The sequence below is a fragment of the Gymnogyps californianus genome, chromosome 2 (assembly GCF_018139145.2).
Source record: "Gymnogyps californianus isolate 813 chromosome 2, ASM1813914v2, whole genome shotgun sequence".
In the NCBI taxonomy this organism is placed as follows: Eukaryota; Metazoa; Chordata; class Aves; order Accipitriformes; family Cathartidae; genus Gymnogyps; species Gymnogyps californianus.
In genome coordinates, this window is record NC_059472.1 from 6,016,045 (window position 1) to 6,036,900 (window position 20,856).

General features: G+C 41.8%; 1 protein-coding gene across 1 annotated transcript in view; it reads left to right on the top strand.

Annotated features, from left to right (window-relative positions):
* The window catches only part of FAM135B (family with sequence similarity 135 member B), a 146,313-nt gene that overhangs the window by 110,521 nt on the left and 14,936 nt on the right, over window positions 1-20,856 (top strand). The window contains exons 7-10 of the mRNA XM_050891994.1: window positions 9,073-9,226; window positions 11,716-11,765; window positions 15,219-15,374; window positions 17,499-17,572. Coding sequence (XP_050747951.1) covers window positions 9,073-9,226; window positions 11,716-11,765; window positions 15,219-15,374; window positions 17,499-17,572 — 434 coding nt within the window. The remainder of the gene's footprint in view (window positions 1-9,072; window positions 9,227-11,715; window positions 11,766-15,218; window positions 15,375-17,498; window positions 17,573-20,856) is intronic.

Sequence of the window (20,856 nt, forward strand, 5' to 3'; positions counted from 1 at the left end):
ATCATGGTGGGAGTCTCTTACAGACCACCCCACCAGCATGAAGAGACAGATGAAATATTCTACAAGCATCTGGGAGAAATCTCACGATTGGTAGCCCTTGTTCTCATGGGGGACTTCAACTTACCAGAAGTCTGCTGGAAATACAAGACAGCGGAGAGGAAACAGTCTAAGAAGTTCCTGGAGTGTGTGGAAGATAACTTCCTGACACAGCTGGTGAGTGAGCCAACTGGGGAAGGCACCCTGCTGGACCTGTTGTTTGGGAACAGAGAAGGACTTGTGGGTGATGTGATGGTTGGAGGCCATCTTGGGCACAGCTATCATGAAATGATAGAGTTTTCGATTCTTGTAGAAGTAAGGAGGGGGGTCAGCAGAACTGCTACCTTGGACTTCCAGATGCAGACTTTGACCTGTGTAGGAGCCTGGTTGACAGAGTCCCTTGGGAGGCAGTCCTGAAGGGCAGAGGAATCCAGGAAGGCTGGACATTCTTCAAGAAAAAAATCTTAAAGGTGCAGGAGCAGGCTGCCCCTATGTGCCGAAAGATGAGCTAGCGGGGAAGAAGACTGGCCTGGCTGAACAGAGAGCTTTGGCTGGAACTCAGGAAAAAAAAAGAGAGTTTATGATCTTTGGAAGAAGGGGCAGGCAATTCAGGAGGACTACAAGGATGTCATGAGGCTATGCAGGGAGAAAATTAGAAGGGCCAAGGCCCAACTAGAACTTAATTTGGCTACTGCAGTAAAAGACAATAAAAAATGTTTCTATAAATACATTCACAACAAAAGAACAGCTAAGGAGAATCTCCACACTTTATTGGATGTGGAAGGAAACATAGTGACAAAGCATAAGGAAAAGGCTGAGGTACTTAATGCCTTCTTTGCCTCAGTCTTTAATAGTAAGACCAGTTGTTCTCAGGATACCGAGCCCCCTGAGCTGGAAGACAGAGATGAGGAGCAGAATGAAGCCCCCATAATCCAAGGGGAAATGGTTAGCGACCTGCTACACCGCTTAGACACACACAAGTCTATGGGGCCGGATGGGATCCACCCAAGGGTACAGAGGCAGCTGGTGGAAGTGCTCACCAAGCCACTTTCCATCATTTACCAGCAGTCCTGGCTAACCAGAGAGGTCCAAGTTGATTGGAGGTTAGCAAATGTGACATCCATCTACAAGAAGGGCTGGAAGGAGGATCTGGGGAACTGCAGGCCTGTCAGCCTGGCCTCGGTGCCGGCGAAAGTTATGGAGCAGATCACCTTGAGTGCATCACACGGCACCTACAGGACAACCAGGTGATCAGGTCCAGTCAGCATGGGTTTATGAAAGGCAGGACCTGCTTGACTAACCTGATCTCCTTCTGTGACAAGGTGACCCACTTAGTGGATGAGGCAAAGGCTGTGGATGTTGTTTACCTGGACTTTAGTAAAGCCTTTGACACCATTTCCCACAGCATTCTCCTGGAGAAACTGGCTGCTCATGGCTTCGACAGGTGTACTCTTCGCTGGGTAAAAAAATGGCTGGATGGCCAGACCCAAAGAGTTGTGGTGGAAGGAGTTAAATCCAGTTGGTGGCTGGTCACAAGTGGTGTTCCCCAGGGCTCAGTATTGGGGCCAGTTCTGTTTAATAGCTTTATCAATGATCTGGATGAGGGGATTGAGTGCACCCTCAGTAAGTTTGCAGATGACACCAAGTTGGGCGGGAGTGTTGATCTGCTTGAGGGTAGGAAGGCTCTACAGAGGGATCTGGACAGGCTGGATCGATGGGCTGAGGCCAATGGTATGAGATTCAACAAGGCTAAGTGCCGGGTCCTGCACTTGGGTCACAACAACCTCATGCAACGCTACAGGCTTGGGGAAGAGTGGCTGGAAAGCTGCCTGGCAGAAAAGGACCTGGGGGTCTTGGTCGACAGCTGGCTGAAGATGAGCTGGCAGCGTGCCCAGGTGGCCCAGAAGGCCAATGGCATCCTGGCTTGTATCAGAAAGAGTGTGGCCAGCAGGACTAGGGGAGTGACTGTCCCCCTGTACTCGGCACTGGTGAGGCCGCAGCTCGAATACTGTGTGCAGTTTTGGGCCCCTCACTACAAGAAAGACATGGAGGTGCTGGAGTGTGTCCAAAGAAGGGCAATGAAGCTGGTGAAGGGTCTAGAGAACAAGTCTTATGAGGAGTGGCTGAGGGAACTGGGGTTGTTTAACCTGGAGAAAAGGAGGCTGAGGGGAGACCTTATTGCTCTCTACAACTACCTGAAAGGAGGTTGTAGTGAGGTGGTGTTGGTCTCTTCTGCCAAGTAGCAAGTGATAGGATGAGGAAATGGCCTCAGGTTGCACCAGGGGAGGTTTAGATTGGATATTAGGAAAAATCTCTTTACCGAAAGGGTTGTCAAGCACCGGAACAGGCTGCCCAGGGAAGTGGTTGAGTCACCGTCCCTGAAGGTATTTAAAAGACAGGTAGACATGGGACATGGTTTAGTAGTGGACTTGGCAGAGTTAGGTTTACGGTAGGACTCGATGATCTTAAAAGTCTTTTCCAACCTAAATGATTCTATAATTCTATGATTCTGCTTTCAGTATAATATATTCAGTTTGATGCCTCACTTCTAGTTTGGGGAGCAAACAAAAGAACATTTTCTACAGATTAGACAAGGTACAACCTTATCAACCTCCCTCTCTCCAGCTTTTCAGTTCTAGCATTCTCAGGACTAGTTCAGTCTCCAAAGTTGGTAAAACTTTTCCTTCTCTTGAGGTCACTGCTTGTAGGTTTTGGTAATATGCCTACCTCACTATTGGTAACTTGCTCAGCGTAAAAAGGAATGTCATCGCTGAGTTCATCAGATAGGTGCTGGAAAATAATCTCATTTGGCAGCTGATGGGACAATTTTTTTTTTTTTTCATCTGTGATCAATACAGCTGATGTTCTTTCAAATATCACAGGAAAAAAACAGTTCTTAAAGCAAGACATTGCAGACTCTGCAATAATCAGCATTATTTGCAGTTGTTTGTGTTGTTTTCCTGACTGCCTCTTTTTCCATCATGTCTTGGCTTTCTTGGTCTATTTTGCCTCTGATGATGTCAGCACAATGAAAGTCATACTTTTCTCTGGTGTCAGTACTATTAGCTTCTGTGTTGTCATCCATCTTTGCTGTCAGAGTACCCTTAGGTGGTAAGTCTTGAAATGAAGATTTGTCAGGCATTCATTTGCTCCCAAAATTTTCAGAAGTAGAAACAGGCAAAAGCCAGAGATACAGTCTACTGTTACAGACAGAGAGGGTCTCGGAAATCAGTGCAGATGCATTTTACAACTAGCATAGAAAAATCTGTCCACCTACAAACTAATGAGATTAAAATAACAGTAGACCAAAGGAATTAACTCAAAAGGTCATGCGAATCTTTACAGAAGAAACTAACATGCACTTTTACAATGGATATTACAAGCCCAGGGCAGCCATCATGCTTTGTACAAGCTGGGATTGTCAGCTTCAGTATGAACTTTTGTTTTAATAGGAGTTTTGTCTTAAGCAGGAGTAAACCGGTATCTGTCCTCCTGATTCAAGAAACCCAGAGACCTGAGCACTTTGTAGCTGTTTAATGGGTCATAGCCACTGGTCTTCCTGACTGCTAGTTTTATGGCAGTGTTTTTCCTTAAAATAGCATGTACCATGTTTGTTACTCAACTTGATTTGTTAGTATTATAGTCTGAATCCCTGTTTCAGGCCATAACCTAGGAAATAGGGGATCACCTAAGTAAATGCACAAAAGAAGATGCAATTAAAATAGCGAATGTGGAAGGTTTGCAATCTTCAAGTCATTCCAAAGGAAGACATTTCTTGACATTTCTCAGCTTACTGAACAGTGACAGATAAGCTGATGTAGCTGCAGCAGTTTATAATGGCATCATCTGATAGATGCCTGCCCTGCTGGGGTCCCTGCAGACAACTATGCACAGACCTTAGTTCACATTAGCTTAAACTGTCCCTGAGGTGGGTTTAATAATCGCTGTTATGTCCTGCTCTGCATCCTGTATGTGTGTGACAACTTTCAGAAGAAACAGTCCTGTGAGAGCAGTGATGTCTTTAAGTCACTGAACAACCAGAGATTTGGAGCTTGGCGTTTTTTTCTATCACGCTCACTTTCCACCTTGACAAGATGATTTTTCAAATTAGGATGGATGTTCCCATTAAACAACAGGGTTTCAAAGTCAGTTGCCATTTAATAGAGTTTTATCAAAATGCTTCAGCTTAATGGTATGGCCTCTTAATCATGCACGGCATGGCCTGGACTGTGCCTGTTTGGCATTGCCTCGCATTGCAACTGTGCAGTGCTGTTCCACCCATGCAATGGTATTCTCAAAGCACAGCACATTTCTTTGGCACATATATTCCTCCTAGAGAGCTGGGACAGGAAGAGAAAGGAGATCTGGGAGCAATCTTCTCAGCCCTCTATGCACACATGTATATCATCCATATCTTACAGTAATTTGAAGAAAGTTTACATTTTGATCGACAGCAATACTAGAGGAAATTTCACTTGTCTGTTGTGGTTGTACTCAGTGTTCCTGATTCTATGTGTCTACAGTGTAGAACATGTGGTCAGTTGTCCTATGCTTCCTTCATAATTAATGGGAAGAAGTGGCCACAGTTCAGTTCCTTGATTTTAGATGCCAGCTTTGTGATGAAAACAATAATTCCCCAGCAATGTGTTTTTCTTTATCAGTTCTCCATCTCTCAACAGAGGTGGTAGCTCAGAAATAGGTATTTAAATTTGCATGTGTGAGTCCCTCTCTCAGAGCCCAGAATTTTCTTGTCTGCTTTTAATGAATATATTTGACAATCTTTCTCCTTATATGTTTTCTCTTAAAGTGGAAGGTATAAAACTGGAACCTTTTTCTGTGAGAAATACACCAAGTTAGTCTTTATTCACTTAGTGCTTAATATTAGAAGATGGCAATCTTTTAAGGAGGGAGCAGAAGGAACAGCTTGTGTGGACTCAGTATGATCCTACTTATGCGGAAAACCAACATTACTTCGGAGCACTGCATCATTTGCTAGCTGTACTTCTTCCATACTAAAGCATCTCCTTTTCTAAAAGGAGGATCCAGACTGAATTATGTAGAGAATGGCTAAAATGGTGGCAAAGGCTCTGCTCTTTCTCTTGATTCCAGAGGGCCCTAGAGCTCTGAAACAATTGATCAGGAGGTGACTTGTCTCTGTTGGTAAAGAAAAAACCTAGTCCCCCATACATACACTCTTGGTATTCATGCATTAAAAAAAAAAAAACCCACAGTGACATCAATCCTAGAGTTGTCTTTAGAGTAAATAAACAAATTTAGGTTGGCGTTTAAAATCTTCAGGTGACAGATTAGTAGGGCAATGACTCCAAGTGCCTGTTGCTTTTGCATGGCAGTGTCTCTGAAACTGATTGGTTTAGGAGTTAATGTTAAAGGATCTTCAGAAATATTTTTTGGATTTTTGGATTCATACTAATCTAATTTATTTCCTGAAATTCTGAGTAAATCTGTAGGGTTAATCGACAGAAATGTTTCAAAGAGGACATAAAGCAGGTAAATTCTTCTCATTCCTGTGTCTACAAAAGAGAGAGTAAAATTGAGATCCTTCTCAACAAAAGCAGATACATTTCAAGCTCTCTGGTGTAGGTAACAGTGCTGCCAAAACAGAGAAGACCTGGCAGCATCACTGACAGCATTGCCAGCAGTTTGACGGAGGCGATCCTTCTCCTCTCCTCAGCGTTGGTGAGACACATCTGGAGTACTGTGTGCAGTTCTGTGCTCCCCACTACAAGAGACTCATGGACTTACTGGAGCCAATACAGCAAAAGGCACCAACATATTCAGGGGCTAGAGCACATGATGTACAAGGAGAGGCCAAGAAAACTGGTCTTGTTCAGTCCAGAGAAGAGAAGATTGAGGGGGAATGTTACTGCCATTTACAACTATCTGATTAAAGAACAAAGAGAAGATGAAGCCATATGCTTCTTGATGGTGCATGGCAATAGGATGATAGGCAACACACATAAGTTGAAACCTGGGAAATTCTGACTTGATACAAGGAAAAAAAAATTCTGAGAAGGTGGTAAAACACGAACACGTTGCCCAGAGAGGTGGTGGAATCTACCTCTTCAGAGATGTTCAAGACTCAGCAGGACACAACACTGAGAAACTTGATCTGACTAGGCCTGTTTTCAGCAGGCGGTTGGACTAGATGATCTCCAGAGGTCCCTTCCAGCCTAAATTATTCTAAATTTTTACAATAATGACCAAGTTATGCTGCTAACACACAATGCTCAACGAACTGGTTTTATTTTTTTTAATAATGGTTCTTTCCCCATTCTATGTTTTGTCACTGTGTAAATCTTTGCAAAGTATACTCTCCTAAACCCAGTAAGTTGAACTATCTGGTCTCTAAGAATTTTTAATAATTCAGCTGAGGTCAAATTTGAAAAAGCACCATAAGAGAAGTGGGCAAACATTAAAGAATTTAAAACAGAGCTAATTGATTGTCGTGGTTTAACCCCAGTCAGCAACTCAGCACCACGCAGCCGCTTCCCCCTTCCCCCTCCCAGTGGGGTGGGGAGGAGGAAAGGCAAAAAAGTAAAACTCATGGGTTGAGATAAGAACAGTTTAATAACTAAAGTAAAATATAATACTAACAATAGTAATAATGAAATAGAATAATAATAATAGTAGTAATGAAAAGGAATGTAACAAAAAAAGGAAGGGGGGGAGGAAAAAAACCAGTGATGCACAATGCAATTGCTCACCACCCGCTGACCGATGCCCAGTTAGTTCCCGAGCCGTGATCCGTGCCTCCCAGCCAACTCCCCCCTGTTTATATACTGAGCATGACGTTCCATGGTATGGAATACCCCTTTGGCTAGTTCAGGTCAGCTGCCCCGGCTCTGCTCCCTCCCAGCTCCTTGCACACCTGCTTGCTGGCAGAGCATGGGAACCTGAAAAGTCCTTGGCTTAAGATAAGCGCTACTTAGCAACAACTAAAACATCAGAGTGTTATCAACATCATTCTCACACTAAATCCAAAACCCAGCACTGTACCAGCTACTAAGAAAAGAGTTAACTCTATCCCAGCCGAAACCAGGACATCGATAAAGATTTTCCACATCTTTAATTCACACATTTTTTAAGCCCACCTGCAGTTACGTTTTCCTATTACTTTTTATTTTTAGTTTTAAATAATAATCTATGCTAAGGAAGGCTGAAAATAGACCTATTAAAGTGTAGTCTTGCACAACAATACTATGTTATAGTATTGATACGAACTATGAAATTATCTCACATTTTTCCTTCTACTCATCAGTGTAGCATTTAAATGCCAGAGTAATTTTTGCCTAAAAAAATCAGCAGTAGATTATAAAAGAGGACATTTTTTCATGCCATTGTATATCAATCCAGTTCCAATTTTCTGTCGTTTCCAGCAGCATTTCTTTATGCTCCCTTTTTCTGTATTCCATGGTGAGAGTAAAATAGATTCATGCTGAAACTGGAGGGTTTGAAACCTTCCAAGAGCAACCAACTCCGTCAATTATTGTCGGCCATTTCTCTGTGGGTTGAGATGAGCAATCCCCTTTGTGTCTACTACAGAATGCTAGTTAACATTCTGAAGATTTGCATGAGAAAGCTGAGGGAAACATCCCAGCTCAAGCTAAGAGGTATGAAATACAGGCTTTAGGGAAGGCAAAGGGAGAAAAACACAGGAGATGATGCACTGGTGTGTGGTTGGTGAGTCTTCACTGTTGCTCATGGAGATGCATAGCTATTGGGACGGTCAGTGTCCGAAAAGGCAATCAGTACCTAGTTGGCATGTAGGAATTGTATTCTTACCCCACCAATGATAAGCAGTGGACTACGTTGCAAATTGTTCATGTTTCTCCATAGCCATGCAACAGTGAGAGTCCTATCCTGGTGCCTTTGTGCAGCCCATATGCTGTAAAAAGCAGATTCTAGATGTATTCTCAATTTACCTGATGTTTCAGAGAGTTCAAGGACAGAGCACATAGGTGGCTTTCTCACTCCTCTGTTTTCATAACCCTTTCTTCTCCTGCAATACAGATAACTTACTCCTGTTTGGGGGAACAACCACCAGATATAATCATTGATTGCAAGTGCTCACACACCTTTGTACTGCATCATTGGATAAAAATTTTAAAATGCATACAGAGACCTCAGGAATTTGAGCTGTTACTGATAGTTGTCATAATACTCCTTGCAACTCATCATGAAATCCTGGGCACAAAACCACATTTTAATAAATAGTTTTATTTTAAATCTGAGCAGTGCTAATTTCAAATATGAGTAATTGATACAAGCGGTGTGTTTTGACAGAAGTGAAAACTTTTGATTTATGGCACCCTAATGCAAACTCAGCTTATGTTGTAAGTGTAAATGTGTTGTTTGGGAAATTTTTGTATTAAACATGCTGTGATCTGTCCAATTACTCCTGTCCAAATCTCCTCCCACAAGAGATATATTAATCCAGACATTGATCCTGGAGCACAGAGTGGCTCATATTTGTTGATAGGATAGCAATGCCATCTGCATTTTTTTCACTAATATGCATAACAAAGCATATCACGATACCATCAAGCTACAACCTTCGCAGAAGGGGATAAGAGGATATGAGGAAAACCGAAAGTGAATGTAGCCATCTTTATAGTCCTTTCCACCCCTCCTCCTACAGCAGAGAGGGTATGTTTTGCACAGCACTATCTACGTTGTGGGGAGACATTGGCTCCACAGTGGGAGATGTGTGAAGGACAGAGACGCACTTCTCTGTTGGACTGAGGGTCTCTGTACATGTGACAGCATTGCTGGGACCTGATGGTTTTGGTATGGTTTGGGCACAATGTACACGTAGAATGAGATACTATTATAATTGCATATCTACTAGTTAGGTGGCTAGGAGGTAGGGATGGTTAAAATCTCTGTTCGGTACCAACTGCTTGATTAGAAATGAAAGGCTTCCCACAACTGGATTTTTGTGGAAACCTCTAGGACAAATGGAGACCATGAATTTTAATCTCTGGTTTTTATTTTCTTGATACTTTTGGTACACAGGGCAGCTTTTATGTCCCATCTGAAAACTGCATGCAGCATGCATACAAATGGCATAAGGACCTCTGTCTTCTGCTCCTGAATGCTCAAAGAGGACTTCACATGTACTACACCCTCATAATGAAGGAGATTCCTGATTTACCACAGCTGAAGTTGGGTAAGTGAACAGACACTTAAAATCACTGCTGCATTTTCAATACACATTTTAGTACCAAAATTCTTGGGCTGTTCAGAGATTTTAGAGGATTTTTGTCCCTGTTTTCAGATTAGAGTTTACTTTGGCACACTGTTAAAGATGACTGCCTTCTCAGCTTATGCAAATCCTTTATAGGATGTGGCCTGATGCGTAGAGAGGTAAAACGTTTTGATAAATTTCTCAAAATACTTGCCTTTCAGTGATTTTTGGCCTCAGTTGCTTTTTGAAGACGAACTTCCAGTTCTGAATTGCCATGAAATCTGGGGAAGACTCTAGCGTATGTTTTTCTCTTGAGCAAACATTTTTTTAGAACTGAAAAGAAAAATCTGAAAGGTGATATGAGTGTTGTTGAAACATACTCCCTCATTTACAATTTGCAATGTATTTCTTCCCTGCTAATTACATAATTACCACTTGCTCTTTAAAATGATTCTGCTTTTCTTCCTAATTCAATTGTTTAATAGATTTTCTGGTTTTGGCAGAAGCTTTTTTGGCAAGTCAGGCCTGTTAGGTCCAATGTGCAAGTGCTGACTGGCTGGATTTGCAGGATGTAGCTCTGTAATTTGTGTTTAGTCATGTTTGTAATGACAGCATGAGCTCCTGTGAAAATGAGGTGCATTCCTGACTAATTCCTACTCTCCCACCTGTTTCTTTGAATTCAAGGAATGTGGCTCATGATTTCACATCTATATTTTTGTGTCCTTGTATTTCCGTATACAGGTTTTGAAGTTATCAGTTTGTTATGTTGCAGAGATAATTATATTAGGAGAGTCGATTGCATTGGCCAGCAGATTTAAAAAGGGAGCAAAAAACATTTTCAAATTTCACTGTATAGTGCTTGTATACAAGAACTATAAAAAATAAGACATTATGCTTTACAGACTTATGGGCTTGATAGCTCCTATTTTCCACTTCATGTCTTGTTCCCCAACATATATTTCCCTTCAAGGTAGCCTAAAACTCATAGGGTGGGAAGAGCACGTACTGTGTTATTCAATCCAGCTACAAGAAAAAAAAAATTACAGCATTTTTATTTGCAACTTATGAGCTCTCAGACAGAATCTAACATGCAACAAAACTCATGCTTCAGGCATCTTGGTTATCAGGCACATATAATAGGTGATTTGTGTCTCACCTGGACAGGCTTATAGGTTGGGAGATGGCAGAGTTATGTATGGTTGGTTGACCACAACTTGAGAACTACCCCAGAGCACATACTGGTTTTCTAAATACAATTATCTTGGTTTTTAAATGACTACTGGTATTGAAGCAGGCACTTAATTTGCAAATGTACTTGTTGTAACGCATGTAAATTTGCTAAATGCAAATACCCTTTTTAGCCTCTTGAGCAGAGTGTTATTTGCATCATTTTATTCACCGTCTGAAGATCTACTGAAGATTTGGTTTTAAGGCTAATCTTCTGACACCTGTGGCAAAACTCAGCAAAATCATGGGGTGTAAGATTCACCCAGTATGATGAATACGAAGCAAGTTTTTATATCTGTCTCCTTACCATTATTGGGGAGAAACAGGCCCATTTAGGACAATAAAATATGTTATCTGACAAGTAGTGCTTTCTACTTTGGCATGGCGTGAACTGCACCTTGTTCTTGCTCATTTTTCTCCACTGACCAGGGGGAGAATGTAAATGACTCATTCAGTTGTAAACATCTATATTGGTCAGATCAATCTCATCATAGGTTTCTAAAGATAGTTAAGATAAATCCAAGACTATAAATCTCTGCAGACTTTCTTAATTCTTTTTTTCTAGCTCCCTGAGTAGTATATTAAAAAAAAAAAATAGCCTAGTTTAGACATTAAAAGTGGGAATGATTGTTTCCCAAATTTTACTGGCTGAGGATGGATGTTTTCAAGGCGCTACTCATCTCAGTCCGTCCTTTCCTGTTCCTTAGTGCTATTTAAGAAGAGTCATTTGGGATTGGGGAGGGGATTGGCCTGTTGGTTGTTCTGCTTTGTTTCTTTATGGATACTATTAGAAAGTTCCGCATTGCAAAATCAAGCTGCCAAAGTTGGAGAGTTGATTTATGTCCTGCTTTACCTTATAGTCTGTGGCGCATTTAAAGCAGAGTGTCCCTGTGCTCGATTCTCTCAGGACTACATCAGAGCACTGCTGCTTGCTGTAGGAGTGGAGAGGTACTTCAGACTCCACAAGGCAGTACAGAGATGCCCAATCTTTTACTAGTCAGACATCTGTTATCGCTTACACGGTCCTGTGTAGCACAATAGGGAGGACCATTTCTTGCGCATCATTTGCTCAGACTTTGCAATGGTGAGACCTTCCATTCAGTTCTGTTCACATCCAAACACAAACTTGTCTGTCGGGGAAGAATATCAAATGACCCATTTCTCACATGAATAATCAGCAGAGCATTAACATTTCACATCTACTGTTCTCAAACCTGATCTCTTTCTTTGTGTTTTTTCCCTAGAGGAGCTGCCTGTGGAAGAGACGTTATCTCAGCTTTGTACGGAGCTGCAGGTATTTTCTTCAACGGAATCTGCCCATACGTTTTTCAAGTCCGTTTTTCAAGTGCACTGAGACAGCCCAGTCACATATCAGAGTGGGGAGAAAAGGAATTTGGTGCCATCAGGAAGCTTGTTGAATGTTTCTCTTCCACCAACAATTTCACATAATTTTGAATAGTCACTTACAAGATGTTTCTGTCACTTTTAACAAGTCACCACCTGGATTGCTTTAACATCCTTCAGTGAGCCTAGCCCCGAGTATCAGAGTATGCAGAAAAAAATCGTTTGGGGGTAGGTTGCAATTAGGGCTTTTATGCTGACAGGAGAAAAGATACTTTGGCAGGTTGTACAGCCGTATCTTTTCAAATAAAAATGCCTAAATGTGTAGGGAGGCTCATGGGAGGAAAAAAGTGATTTTGGCACAGGAGTGACTGAACTGCTCTCTTGAACTTGCTTCTGCCATGTTTATTTCAAGTGAGACACAGACAAGTCGTCAAGGGTGCCAGGAAGAAATGCAAGCGTCAGGGGATCACTCAGGGAAAATGCTTTATAATCAGAGATTTAATAGATTTGATTTGCTCAATTTATTAGCAGGAGGGACAGCATAGGCGAGAATGACAAAATAACAATTAACAGAGGGAAGCTGAAGCCAAACCAAACTGGAAGTACATTCACACTCCAGTTACGAATGGTGGGCTAATGTTTGTCAGCCATGGGTGAAAAATGTTTGAAATGGCAAATTTCTTAATTTTAAGTCATGACTTGGATACTTTGGAGAAATCTGATTTCATATAAATTTGATTTAGAGAAACATAAGTTATTGGGCTCAGCTCTACTAGATTTAGAAGCTGTAAGGGGACAAGAGGTCAGACAACACAGTCTAGAGTCTCCTTTGAAGTTATTTTCTATGAGTCTGGGAAAGTCCAAATTGGCTTGGCATACATCAGAAAATGCCAGCATTAATTTCTCTGTATTTTCTAATTCCTGTCCAACTCTTGCTCTTCCCAAAAGCTTATTGACTTGTTTTGCATGGCAATATTGATAAAGCCAGACTCCTTTGACTGTTGTTTGAAAGCTGCTGGGAACAGTGTAGCAACAGATAGGTGAGCACAACAGCTAAAACAGCTGGTTCTCTGGGGTGTTATAAAAGCTTCGATTTTCCTATACATTGTGAAAATGTTTTGCCTTAACATCCTGGGATGATAGCTTTCTATCCACCTCTGCATAATTTGATGATAAAGACAGTGAATTTGCAGAGACTCTCAAGACATAAATGTTGAGATCTTGCACAACATTGGTGGGACATAGGTGAAGCATTGACCATCACTGCAGTGTAAGCGCTGAAGTCGCAGGTACCTCTGTATGGTGTACAGATTAGTACTGGTAATGCTCTCCCAGTATTTTGCCTCTAGGAGTATGTGAACTGAAACCATTTTCTTTCAGCAGAAAATACGAAAACCAGTCATTTATAAAGGAAGAAAATGCTATAAAAAACCGTACAGAGAGAAGCTTGTGGGGTTAGTCTCCCATTACCACTGTGTTACCAGAGCCAGGTCCATTTTTAAAATTAAATACAAACAAAAGAAGAAAAAAAGTGAGTTTAACCTTCCATAGCTTTGTATTCAGCCCAAGAACACAGCAGATACTCAATGCAGGAGAAAGTGGAAGGGAAATATTTTTTTAATTGTGATTGATTTGTAAACAAACAAGAAAAAAATAACTCCTCAAAAAAACCTCTCAATTTGTTTTGCGTGACAGTATTGTTAAAGCCAGACTACCCTGAGTGGGGCTTGAAAGGTGCAGTCACAGGGAACAGCCCAGCAGCAGGTATGTGAATGGAGTACCCAGAATCACATGTGGTGATCATTTTAATTGCTGGATTTTGCTCTGAGGAACTGAGTCTCTGGGATTTGACCTGCGTCGCTAGCGTTGCTAAGCTCCTGTCCTGTGTGTGGTAGTGCAGTAAGACTCACAATTAGAAGTAGGCATTGTCTTTTCCTTCCTTCCTTCCTTCCTTCCTTCCTTCCTTCCTTCTTTCCTTCCTTCCTTCCTTCCTTCCTTCCTTCCTTCCTTCCTTCCTTCCTTCCTTCTAAGGTTCAGAAGGTTAAGAACCAAAAAACTAGAAAAATAGCCATCATACACCTATTCCTAGTATGGCTTGCATTAATAATGCATGTTCTTTGAAGAATGTGCTTTCAGTTTATGGTGTAAGAGGCAGCTTACTGACTAAATAAAAAAAAAAAAAATTAAAATTGACATACAGCATATAAAATTGAGTGCAGTAAATGAAGTAGTGCCCTGACTCTGCAAAGAGAAATGTTTGGGCAGGATCTTTTGTCTACCAATATCCTCCTGATTTTTCCAGTACCAAAATGCGTACTGGAGCTTTTGCCATTTTGGACAAGTCATTAAAACAGAATAGCACCCAAACAATGTAAACTGACAATATCTGTGTTATCCACACACACACTTTCCCTGTTTCTCTGTTTCTCTCACACAGACAATTTGCTTTTAATCACGGCTTAGTTTGCAGTGCCACCAATGTGGAAACTACCTGCATAACAAAATGTGAAAAATAAGCAGGCTTTCAGCTAGACTGCAGTCCTAACCAAAAAAAGACCTGGCCAAGAACTGATAAGCAATTCCTCTGGTATTATTTCTGGAGTATTTCTGGTAGTATTACCGGTTTCATGGAAGCAGGTAGAGACCCTAGGAATAAATGAAGGCTCAGTTCTGTACTCTTTGTGCCAAAACATGGAGGTAAAATGCAATGTCTCTCTCATGTTAAAGAAATTGTGAAACCAGGGAGATTGATATGCAGAGACTTTGCTGCTGAAATGCACTTCCTGGGCTGCAGAGCTTTAGCACAGAATTGCAGCCTCAAGCTGGAGGGCGTGGAGGGCCCCAGCACGTCCTAGTATGGGAGAGAAGCAAGAGCAGACTCCGAGATGTCTGTTTTCATCATGTGTTGAGGACACAGTGTTTTGGTTTGGGGTTTGTTGTTCATTCGCCACCCAGCCCCCAATCACCCATCTGGTATCCTAGTGTGACATGGCTGAGAAGGCTTCTTTCGCTATCAGAAAAGAGATGAGGGGCCATGGTTTATTATTTCAGAGCATCCAGCACCATCTGGTGGATAATTTGGAACCCACTTTCTTTGATTTTTTTTCCCGATTACTACATCTGCAGTAAAGTGTCTGCAAAAATGGATGCTGTTCCCACTTCTTGCTCTCCAATTGTGTAGCTGAGACCCTTTGTGCTAAAATATGTGGCTTTTAAAGAGTAAAAGCAGAAGTCTCACCAGCTTTATTTGGGGTAAGATAACTGAAAATAGTAGCTTTAATAATAATTCTAAATCAAGAGGAATTTTTGTTGTTGTTGTTCCTAAAAGGACTTAATCTAACATACAAACTGCTTTTCCTTCATGACACTGTTTTGATCTCAAAATGTCCTTTCTCTCCCTCAGCTGCTGAGCAATCCAGAGAAGATAGCAGAACAGATAAGCAAGGACCTTGCCTGGCTTTGCTCCCACCTCCTGGCCCTGTGGACCCAGTTCCTGGAGGTGGCAACACTCCATCCAGAAGTCACAGCTTATCTGACTCAGGAACATCACATGCTAAGGGTAATGTTAAGTTAAAAGCAAGTTCAGTAATGGTAGCCTCCTGATAGACATTAATGATTTATCTGGATATATATTTCCAATACTATTCTGCCCATATGAGTATTTACTTGAAATGGGGTGAGCAGGACAAGAGGTGAAGAAAAGGTGAAGCCCGGGATTTGAAATTACAGATTTCAATTTCTGGAATGAAGGCTGTTGTTTTTATGGGACCCAGGATGCTGTGTAAAATGAGTGCACTTTGAACACCAGAATCAGACATGGAACAGGAGGTGGGTGGGAAGACATGGATATTGCCTGTACTTGCTAGATATCCATAAACCATAAACATTTGTTTTAAAAAGCACAAGCATCACAATGACAAATAACCAAAAAGATGATTTTATCTCAACTTCTTTCACAAAACTACCATGAGGAATATAGATTTGTTCTCTTCACGATATCACATATATATACATAGCTAGTTCTTGTCTTTCTCCTAGTGAGGTGCACACAACAAAATATTAATATCATTCATGTGGAAATTGCTTCTTGTACTTGACAATAAAGAAGGCATAAAAACACTTGTCTTTTGAGCTAACTTTGTCAGATCTGCTTATCTGATTAGTTCAGCAAGTGCTGTGTCTTCCATTAGGACGTTTTTGGTTATTGACCAGACATCAGTTCAGCACATCACCTGAGCTGAACTCATAGTCTGATCTAATCATTAGAGTAGGGACATAAAGAAAAGGGTAGGATTCACCTTGTTTAGCTTTAGGAGTCTACAGTGTAGGTATTGATATCTCAGCTTATGTTCTGGTTCCTGTCAAAGTCAGTGGAGGTCTGGTTACTCTCCAGAGTGACCAGAACAACTCTCCGATTGCTTTCCCAAAGAGCATAGTTGAGCTTGCAAAAAGGAGGCATAAAATTCAGGAAGTGGTGACTGAGTGACTGATGCTGAGACTCCCCTGGTTAGTTTGACTAGGTATCTCTTGACTCTGAGAGGACCTGGGTGGCTTTCAGCCAAAGGACCCAACTCTGTATGCTCCCAGCTCCAGCAAGGTGAATCCCAGCCTGTGGTTTGTTCCAGCCTCGACTGATGCCCACTGCCTGTTTGACCTTTGGCAAATTACATACCTTTGTGTACTTCAGTTCCTCCCCATATAAACTGTCTGTAACGGTACTTTCCCAGCTTTGGAAAACAGTTTGAGAGCCCCAGATGAAAAGTCATACTATTAAGAGACAGTCTTTTTGAAGGGATGCTAGTCCTTTTTTAGAAAGGCCGTTTGTTAAAGCACAGCTGGGATTTAGGAAGAAGCCGAGATGCTATGATATATGCTTTTCGCTGCCGTTTTCTGACACTGTAACAGAGGTCACTTTTACAAATATTATTAGTAATGTATGGGCTGCAGTTTAACAGCTTAGTACATTTGATTGTGTATTATGTTTGATTCATTTAAACTCAAAGCTTATTCCAGGGCAGATAGCAGCACTGAATTTTTTATAGTTTATTTCACACTCTGTGCTCTGCCAGCTACTTCAGATCTGTGGCTCTTTTGTAATTGATTAGCCAACACTGCACAGATCTAATGTCCATGAAGAGATTTGAAGAGCTCTCATTTGTAAGTATCATGACATAGGCGGATGTGTTTCTACCATGGTAGGCCTTATTCTCCTCTGGGCTGATATATAAGACTTCCTTTACTCTCTTGGGAGTCACTGTGGATGTTCCCATAGAAGAGATGATCAATTATGAATTGTTCTAATTGAGTAACTCACTCTACTGCTGCTATACGGTTCACATGGTGGGAAAGGAAGAAATCTTCCCGACTTTAAAAATACAGGGGAAAATGGTAAATTTGACAGCTTTAGAAAAGTAGTAAGAAGATGCGCAAAGGCAAATCTTGATTTACTGTCAAGGGACACTTCTTACCTCTCAGCAAAATACGCACCACCACCAGCTGCTTTGTCCTGGACTGGGAAAGTGAAGCAGAACTGAGCTTTGTTTTTTTCTGTCACCAGAGTGGTGCAACGCAGACGGAGCATACTAAGGAATCTGGTCCTGACAGTCACTGCTCTGTTATTAGCCTGATTGTACTTGGCACCTTTCAGCAGATCTTAGGTTTCACTTGTGTGTTTCTCCATCAGGTGAGGAGATTCTCAGAAGCCTTCTTCTACACCGAGCACCAGAAACTCGCTGTGCTCACATTCCAGGAAGGCCTGTAAGTAACCCATTAACCCTCCCCTGTCACTGGTATGACTGAAAATGTAGTTTAAAACATTTTGCAATCAAGACTGGGGTCTTTTTCTGCTGGATATGGAGGAGTTTGGTTTGAGAGAAGTCACTGGCTCTGTTCTAGCTCCATATTGTAAAACCATTGAAATCAGTGTCAAAAGTAAGTAACTCCGATCTGGCCCCAGAAATTATTAATTTCAAGATTCCTATATTCTAGGGATATGATGCAGGAAATCCTCTTTCCCCACCTCTCTTCTCAGTCACGGTTGGGTGCATTTCTCTTCAGAGCATATCTCCACCGACGCCACCAGCCTCAGGGCCGGCAGAAATATTTTTTTGTATCTTTCTTCAATTAACTTCCTAAACCCACTACACCAGATCCAGTACTGGTACTTTTAATGGGAAATAACTGCTGACAAGCAACAAAAGCTTAACATTTAAAAATTTGCTTTTTCCCATCCGTAATATACTTTTTTGGGGGTAGGCAGTCATGGATTTCTTTTGGTGTTTAGTCCAGCCCTCCTTTCTATAGCAGAAAGGATCTTTACATGCAGACAAGAGCATTAAACAGCCAATGCAAAGCTGTGGATGTTCACTAGATGCAGCAGTGGAGGACAGGAATGGGGAATACCACCACATTAGCTGAAGGAACCGTGGGAACGATGTGAGCTCAGGGCTGATAATTAATTGACGGAGAATCAACAGTGCAAAACAGTCAGGAAAACAAATGTTGCACTGGGCTGCATCCATAAAAATATGCTATAAAACATTGGCAAGGTAAGTATTTCCTTCTGCTTGACACTTCTTGCTTGGAACCAAACTGGGCAGCCAGTTTTAAAGCTACACCGGGGCAAATCCTGCCTTCAGTTTTAGCCAATGATCCCAAACGGAGCACATGGATAACAGTCAGGACCTGACCCCTGAAGTTCAAAGAAAGATGCTTAGATTTGAATTTCTGAGTAATGAGGGATGTCCGGACTATTTGTCCACTGAAACAGCCTGTCACCATGGGGGGACCGCAGCATTACTAGTGTGGAAGCCCATCTTTCAGAAGGGGCTTAAAGGCCATGACATCAGGTCCTGTCATGATGATGAGGCTTAAGTGAGACATCTGCTTCTGACCTAGTGCAAAGAAGAAAATTACTTTCTCAGAGCTGTCACTAGGGACATTAGGGCTGATTCAGTGTTGATGGAAAGGTCCTTGACTTCATTAGTGGATGGGTTGTACAAGGCTACCTTGTTCTGCCAAATTAGAGCAGCACCATGGCTGCAGGGGCCCAGCTGTGCTCACGGAGTCCTCCCCGTGTCAGGTTTTAAGTGAACTATGTACAAGGAAAACCCCATGTCAAGATCCTGGGGTGAGGGCACAGACACTCATGGCCCCATTTGAGCAAACATAACCCCTCACATGGGGAAGCCTAATTGCATGAAGTGCTTTTATTTCTCCAGGCAGCCACAAAACTAGCCCATTTCCTACAGATAAACATAGTTTTTCCTCAATGATTATTAAAGAGACCGAGTAAAAAAAAAAGTAAAATAGTTTACAAACTTTAAAAGTTCGTCTGTGTAGACTATACAGCCCTCATGGCAGAGTCATGTTTTCTTTTTGATTTTGCTAGATGATGTAGTTGGAAAAACAGAGTCTTGGCTGCCAGAGTATTATTAACGTTGGGGGTGGCAGTACGCAATATTAATTGGGTTCACAGAGTCTCCAGGTGAGATCAGTGCTCAGCGTGCCAGGTGCTGCACAACCACCTCAAACAGTAAGTTTTTTCCCCCAGTTCTTTCTTCCTTCTTACCAGACAAGAGCCTTTTTTTGCCTCCCGTACTGTCATTATGAGTTCTGTGTGAGACCACCCACCTACATGCCTGGCAGCGTTTGACTGCTTAGACAGAAGAGGACACATCATTTTCAATAGGTTGGGTATCACACAGGGTGGGAGCCTCTAGCAGGTGACATATCCTCCCAATATTTTACAGAAAAAATATATTTTCTCACACATTTTAATATCAGTGATTCATCTTTTGTGCCAGAGATTGGTCTCGAAGCAAGTTTAGTTTATTATTTTTACATGTGGTCTTCAGTAAAATGCTGATGCTATTGATTAATATGTCAGTGAGAACTTTATTATGGTGCTAAGAGTTACCTCTAAACAGCCAGGTGTTGCTGCAGGCGAGAATGAGCAGTTAGTTGTTTGTGACTCCTGTCTGAGTCATGTTTGAGCAACCAATGACTTGTTTATCTTTGAGGAAAGAATAACTGGCCTACAGGTAAGAGCAAATGATAGACAGCAACAATTATGTTCTGAAGTTGAAGTTGATATGCTGGTCTGAACAAATTATTTGTGTCTGGACATAGGAATCTTCCATGCTGGCATGAATTACAAGCCTGCTGTTTGAGTTTTGCTTCCTGATGTGTAAAGTGTGTTTTTTCCAGTTAACTGCTGCAGGATGATTACCTGCCTTTTGCCAATGACAATCTGAAATATTGCCATTGTGCTGTCCTAAGAGATCTGTGCAGAATTGCTTTCAGCTGACCATCTATGAAAAGCTTGTTGCCTTCCTCTTTATTCCTCAGGATAAACAGACTAATTCATCAAAGAGTCAACACATTTTAACAAAGTTTGTATTTGATGTTTTCCCTGTGTTTTGAGGAAGATGCTTACATAGGAAAGCTCATCAGAACTAAAAATTATTGTATTTATTATAGCTGAACCCACATTTGTGTGCCAGTTTAATGTCACATTCACTGATGAAAGCCAGGTAGCATTTTACACGGCCCAAAAGATGGAAACAGTTATTCTAGTTCTGCCAACGGGCAGTGGCTGAATTGATGTGTCTTAGCTCTTCCAGATGCATACGTATGTGAGATATCGCAGTGCTCTGAGGACTGGTATAAGAGAGAGAGAGGGCCTGGCCTTGTTCCTCTCTGTACTGCTCAGCCAAATTTTTGATTATTGCTTCCTACGTCTAAGTTTTGAAACCCTTGCCATAGCCAGAGTGACAGACCTCTTTTCCTGACCCGAAAGCCAGCTGAGGGATCCAGTCTGAGCCAGCTGCAGTGTCCCCTGGGAGGACAGCAACGAGTTAGGGTAGCTAACAGAAGCCTGTGGCAGCGGCAGCTGGAACAATTTCAAAAAGACAGAGGTTTTGCAGTGAGGGAGTGGGCAAGTTGTAGGTATCTCCAACTGAGAGGTAGAAATCAACTCATGGGAAACCTAGGAGTGCTGAGTACCCCCTCATCCTGCAGCACTGCCTCCTCTCCTTTTA